Below are 7333 nucleotides of genomic sequence, written 5' to 3'. Positions count from 1 at the left end.
AGGATGAAACAGAAGGGAAATGCTAAAACCTAGTATACAAAATTTAAAATAAATAAAAAAATCATTAAAAGTAGAGGTGATCTGGCTGCAGATGATATCTTTCCATTGCGGGAGGGGGAGTCATGTCCAAGATCACAGATGAAAACCGATAAGCTTTAAATGATAAATGAGAATAGTGAGTGAAGGGGCAGGCAAAACAGAGAATGTTTTCTTCCTTATTGTAGGTGCAGCATGATGAGCATCAGTACAAAGTAGATATGTTTGTTACAAAACTGGATAGTGACTGAACATGTATTGGCATACTCAGAACTTGTAAATGGCAGCAGGGCTAATGTGGGATGTAACAGGATATCATTATATCATTTTGTAGGCACAATAAGATTTATTTTTTCATAGGCACAATAAGATTTATTTTTAGTATTAGCAATGTTGATATTTAGAAGAAGGATGCAATGAGAATGGAAATGTAGAGTGTAAGCAACATCTAACAGCAATAACGTTTAAAGAACTCAAAATTATTATTACAAATAATAATGATGTTCATACTCTTGGATGCTGAGAAACAAGAGGGCAAGAAAAAAAGTTTGCTCTTAATATGAACCAGACTATGTGGTCAACATTAGCTTCTTAGTAAATTATGAGGAGGATACACTTTGAAGGTGTTTATGGTGGCAGTTGGGGGGGGGGGGGGGGGGGAGGTAAGAGCAACCATCATAAAAAAATAACGGATATTTTGAAGGGAACCAAAAATATGAGTTATTAAAAGAAAACACACACACACACACACACACACACACACACACACACACACAGACACAGTAGCAACAGGACAAATTCATAATCTACCATACAAATATTAAGCAATATAGTAACAACAAAATCTTTCCATAAATGTTAATAAAACTATATTGGATGTAGAAATTGAACAAATTCCCATAACATAATCATCCCTCTTCACACAAAGATGTCTCATAAAAAATAATTGCCCCAATTACTGAACAAAAGTGGTCTAAAAGCAATTCATCTAACACTCAGATTCTAAGACTTCCTTTGACAATAACCTGAAATGCCAAATACATGTGCTTGTGAGGTGTGCTGGTATAAGGGGAGGGTATAGGGGAGGACTAGTAGTTGAGAACAGTCAGTACAGATACACTATTTCACTCATGTCATCTCTGTAAAGATTGTAATTGTACACAGCTCAGTACTAGTATTGACTGAGGCACCTGAAGTTTTCCATTGGTTTCAACTGGATAGTAATACTATTTCAGTTCCTAACATTTTCTTGTGACATTTACTCTTAACTCAGTTTAACAATTGCCTGGGATCATAAGTCTGCACTAATTTGCCACTCTCTCCAGAAATTAAGAATGTATGAAATAACAATCTACATAAGATTTAAATTTAGCTGGGTGCAATCAAAACACATACACAGTAATGAATTGCTAATGGTGGCAACTGAACATGTTATTACTTTGTACACTTCCAAGAATTTAGGAAAAAACAACTGTGCCTGTATACCTTTAATGATGAAATTAAGGCTGATGGAATTATTTTACTCTTGGTAGTGGGAATTTTGAATAGGCCATATATGACAAGTTAGAACTGTGCATTCAAATTAATCTTGAACCTGCACAGGACTCTTCCAATTGGGTCACCCTAATGAACTTCACATACCTACAAAAAGCTTCAGTTTGCCACAGACTGCCCATTTCCACATCCAGCAGCTTGAGAAAAATGGATGTAGTGGAGTGACTTCACCACAGACTCTCCTGCAGTTGACAGCCCCAGGCCAATAAAGGAAGACGCCTTAAGGAGTTTGGGGGAAATGAAGAGTAGCCAGTGATAAGCTGATGCACTGAATTGTTTTGTAAGGCTCACTTATGTGTGGCAATTTAAAAAGCACATCCTATAAAAAGTACGTCTCTGGACTACTTAGTTCAGCACAGCTTCAGCTTCAGTTTTTGCCAAATATTTGTGGAAAAAGGACCCTCACATCCTACAATGCTTTTACAAACTCTCTAACATAATGCAGAACACAACATTAAAATATTTTGAACTCTGCATAAAACTGTAGTTTTTATGCATATTAATCCTGTGATGAAAAATCAAGTTAATACTAACTTTATCTCAGTATGCTACATTAAAGACTCAGAGATGCCAGAGACAGTCAAACAACTCTCAATGAGCAGTTGTGTACCTCTCTTACACATGTTAAGGTACATCCAAGCATATCTTCGATTTTACTTTTTTCGTAAACTAAACATGGTGAAATCTCTGCATAGCCATCAATTTCAACATACAGGAAATCTAAGTAATACCCTTAACATCCAAACTGCTAAGCCACATACAGAATGTGAGGAGTTAAAAACAGCATCCTACGTAAATCTTAACCCTGATGTGTGTGTATCACAAGTAGTGCTCTTACCAACTGAAGCACTCAACCACATCATGGTCTCACTTCAGCTTCCAACTTAACGTAGCTACTCTCTATTCCTCTCGTTTTAACTTGTCACAGTCTGCCCACATAGTGTATGTACACCTCACAGTGGGTAAAAAGATTCACACCTCTATTACTTCTCAGTGTTTCAGAAACCTGAATGTATTGTGACACTAACATCTATTTTAACTGCACACAAATATCTAAACATTCCAAATAGGAATACAGTGTTTACATGTGAGAGAATACGCCATAGCATTATGCCACATCTGATGCGTCATGACAAGAAGCACCCACAAGTTTTAGACTATGGTTATCAAGTTATATATTTCACCTACTGTTAGAGAGGGAATCTTCATGCTATATCTTACCAAAGAGAGAATAAAGTGGACTGGTGTTCGGACAGTATCTGTGGCTCAAAGATTTTATATTCCCATTAGTCAACATGTTATCATCTAAAGTAACAATATTAGTTTTTTTCAATATCAGACAAATTATAATCATCAGTTTCAGATCACATGACCAACTGGAGTACATCATAAACTATTTCTTTTCATGTAATCAGTGTACCGAGATCAATTCACCCTTGCTCCTCAAATTTCTCCATCCTCAATTATCACACATCAATGGGGCATCAAAGCCTAATCTTACAACAGCCACAAATATGAAGCACCATTACCTATTTTCATGAAAACCAACTACTAATCAATTTTAAAGCCCTGGAAACACGACAAAAATGCTCAAATAATATAACATCTTGAATAATAGCCATTCATCCTATGCTCTGTTCAAGTTAATAAAATCTCCCTTAATGACAGCAAAAATTAATTTGTGAGAGTCAAGATGGCAATCTTTTCCCAAAAATGGGACTGTCTTCTGTATTACCAGAATGAATAACAACTGAATTTTTATCACCACTGTAGCAACAAAATGTCTCCAGCTAAGCTTAAGTCAAGAAACAAACAGTTACACAGTCTTCCCTCTAATGCAGCCTGTATTAACAATTCTCTATGAAACAAGCACAATTCACTTTCAGTATCAGGTTTCTGTTCACAGAATACAAATCATGTTGCTGCACAATACTGATCTACGTAACCTGCCATCAGAGTGATTTATCACACATTTTATGACAAAGTTCATCATTTATATCGGAACCAAGCACATTTGATAATATAATTCCTCCTTGATGAAATTTGTAAGTGAACAACATACAAATGACAGTGCAACATTACACTTAAGAGCTAGTAACAGCTACAATATCATACCTTCATCTGCTGGTATTGTGAATGTGATGGTGTAAATAATGTTGACACACTAACTGCTAGATGATCTACTTTTCCACTAACATGAACTTAATTGTCATTAAAATTGGAAGGTAGGATTCAGCATGGATTATTCCTATTTTATCTTCTGAGTAGTATTAATGAATAAATGCTGTCATAGACACTGAAATACCAACAACAGGTGTAGATCAGCACTTTGACTAATTAGAAAGCTTATAAACATGTTACCACTCACCTGTAAACATTATTTCAAAACCAAATACATATAAATTTAAAATTTTATATACATAATTACAAAAAGCACAGCTCTAACAACACGTAGGTTTCATATTTGTCTGGTGATATTCTTCTAAAGCACAAATACTGATTAAAAAGAGGCAATTGTATCATACTGCCAACTATGAAACTTCCTGTCTTAATTTCAACTATGGAACTGAAACAGTCACTGTACCCGTACACAAATTCTCTTTTGAATGTTCATTTCTTTCTGTGTTTGTAGGTGATTCATGTTTTGAAATTTTAGATTTAATAACAGAACTACAGTCTGTGGGGTTCCCTGAACACAACTTCTCAGTAGTATCTGACTGTGTATGGTGACTAGCACTTCCATCTGCAGTTTTTGCACATATTTTATGTTTATCTGAATCACCACGCTCAGATAGTGGCACCTTCTCTGTTGAACTTTTCTTTTTTTCATGCACCAGATAATCACGCTTCTGCCCATTCTTACAAGATCTTTTCTCATTACGATCTTCCACTTTAAAAGGCTTAACTAAATTATAATCATGATCAAGGTGAATTACATTTGCTGGAGATTCATTAGGTTTGTAACTGTGAGCATTAGCTGCTGACGCTTCAAACTCAGATTTCTTATTGCTTAAGCCCTGATGTGTATTCTGAGGAACAACATTCGATGTATGGTGCGAGCCCTGAGATTCGGATGAGTTACACACAGTAGTTCTTGAACTGTTGGGCACCTGCCGTGTGGCATCAACACCTGAGAAACAGTCAGTCAATTTTTCATTCATTCCAGTATGACAATTCTCTATTTGTTTTACTTTGGGTGGTGGAGAGTTACTAATATTTTTGTCAGCATCTCTGTGTCTAGACTTGCTCCCATATGTTGACGATGCAGCCTCCAAATGTCTTCCACCTGCACACTCAGTTTCACGAGAAACATACAACCATTCTTCGTTGGAAACTTGTTCAGCTGCAAGAGTATCTCTTGCGGGATTCTCTCGAGAATGTACAGCTGGTTCTGTGGTTGCACCTGGGTTATCTTCAGTTAATGTCACTTCTGTCTCGTATGCAACCTGCAACCATTCACCCTCAGGTCCTACAACATCACGTCCTTTCACACCTTCCATTCTCTCCCGCTCTCTCATCATATGTACTGCCAGCCAAATGTCTTTCAGTTCTCCAGTCAGATCTCTGTCCTTCAGTACAGAGAACTGCCGTTTGAACCTAATGTCTGGATTCATAGCCTCGACAAAATCCAGCATTACTTCAATGAGACCATCACGATCCTGTTGAACAAATTAATAAATGAATTCAAAATTGACAACTTTCTATTATACACAGGCACAGAATAATGCAAGCACATATTATTCATCACAAAGAGCAGGGTTTCTCACTCGTACGATAACCAACATATTCTTCATGAGAGGACAGCAACTGTATTGATATTTAAAATGAAAAAGTGCAACTCAGACTAAAAATAAATGATACATTAAAATTGTTTTAAATATCTACGTAAAATTTTTTCAAACAATGAGAGTCTTCATCAAGGAATGGCTCGTGAACTAGTGAACCACTACAAATGTTTACTTCACAGATTTAGCAATTTTATTGCATGATCATATTTTGTATGTAAAGCTGCATAGCACTGATGCTTGAGTCTTAATAGTAAGAAATTAATTTACGCCTAAGTACTGCAATTAAATCACATGAAAGTACTCCACTAATATTATTTAGAAAAATAGAAATATGACTGTACACTGTCAGTAAAAAGAAATGCAACACCCTCAAGAAGGAGGTCATTTTACTGACAAGTGAGGTGACAGGTAGTAGGAGTATATGTGAGGTTTTTGAACAGGGGCAGCAGCCTTTCCAGTTGTTGCAGGGGCAACAGTCTGGATGATTGACTGATCTGGCCTTGTAACATCAACCAAAACAATCTTGCTGTGCTGGTACTGTGAACAGCTGAATTTCAGGTGAAACTACAATCGTAATTTTTCCCAATGGCATGAAGATTGCATCCTGTTCAGTAAAATATTCTGGAGGTAAAATAGTCCCACATTCGGATCTCCTGGTGGGGACTACTGAGGAGGATGTCGAATCAGGAGAAAGAAATTGGTTTGCAGATTGTAGTGCAGAATGTTATATCCTTTAATCGCACAAATAAGTTAGAAAATTTAAAAATGGAAATGAATATGTTGAAATTAGATATAGTGGGAATTAGTGAAGTATATGATACTGCAGTTCCAGTGTTTTTCTGACGACGATGCACTGCGATGACCACAGCTGTTACTAAGCACATCAGATGAATTCGCAATTGCGAATAATGACTACAATCAGCTGTAGAATGGAATGACGACAATGAAAATTTGTGCCAGACTGGGACTCAAACCCAGATTTCCCACTTATTGTGAGCAGTTGCCTTACCATTTGGCTATTCATGCACGACTCATGGCCAGACCCAAATTTCCTTTTTTTTTTTTTTTTTTTTTTTTGGGCGCAAAACTGCTATGGTCATTAGCGCCCAGTCCGTGACTTAGGAAACAGTAAAAAACCGAAATTGAAAACCAGCAGCAATAGGAACGAAAGTCATAAAATTGGAGAAACTAAAAACAGAAGGAAGGCTTAAAAATCCACTACTGAAAGGGGTTGGTTGTCCCCAAAAAAAGCTTCAAATGACTGACGTCATTTCACTGGCACTAATAAACTTGAGAACGCGGTCGGCTGAGCGTGTGTCATCTGCTAAAATCGACGATATATCAGGCGATAGCTGTAGACGGGAGCGTAACGGATTAAAATAGGGGCACTCAATTAAAAGGCGTCTTACCGTGCACAGCTGAGAGCAGTGGGGACAGAGTGGGGGAGGATCGCCACTTAAAAGATATAGATGGCTAAAAAGACAGTGCCCTATCCGGAGTCTAGTTAAAATTACCTCCTCCCGACGACGCGTTCGGGAGGAAGAGGTCCAAGCACAAGGAAGAGCTTTCACATCCCGCAATTTATTATGGGGAAGTGTCGACCAATGCGCGTGCCATAAATGAACAACACGACGACATAAAACGCTCCGTAGATCGGCGAAGGGAATCGATTGAATAGCTGGCCGAAGAAGAGAGACTGCAGCCTTGGCTGCTATATCGGCCGCCTCATTTCCACAGATACCAACGTGTCCCGCGAGCCAGAGGAACGCCACCGAGATGCCCTCCAGGTGGAGCAAGCGCAGACAGTCCTGAATCCGGTGGACCAGAGGGTGCACAGGATAAAGAGCTTGGAGACTGAGGAGACAGCTGAGAGGATCTGAGCAGATAACATACTGTATCCGCTGATGGTGGCGGATGTAGTGGACAGCCTGGAGAACAGCGTAAAGCTCCGCAGT

At 38.1% G+C, this 7333-nt stretch overlaps 1 protein-coding gene across 2 annotated transcripts in view; it reads right to left on the bottom strand.

Moving 5' to 3' along the window:
* Positions 1–622: 622 nt before the first annotated feature.
* The window catches only part of LOC126462714 (uncharacterized), a 43215-nt gene continuing 36504 nt past the window's right edge, over positions 623–7333 (bottom strand). For both annotated transcript variants that reach the window (XM_050096095.1, XM_050096094.1), the window contains exon 4: positions 623–5249. In XM_050096095.1, coding sequence (XP_049952052.1) covers positions 4149–5249 — 1101 coding nt within the window. In that variant the 3' untranslated portion in view covers positions 623–4148. The remainder of the gene's footprint in view (positions 5250–7333) is intronic.

This window comes from Schistocerca serialis, chromosome 1 (assembly GCF_023864345.2).
Source record: "Schistocerca serialis cubense isolate TAMUIC-IGC-003099 chromosome 1, iqSchSeri2.2, whole genome shotgun sequence".
Lineage (NCBI taxonomy): Eukaryota > Metazoa > Arthropoda > Insecta > Orthoptera > Acrididae > Schistocerca > Schistocerca serialis.
Note: the sequence above shows the minus strand (reverse complement) of the source record. Positions and strands in the feature narration are given on the sequence as shown.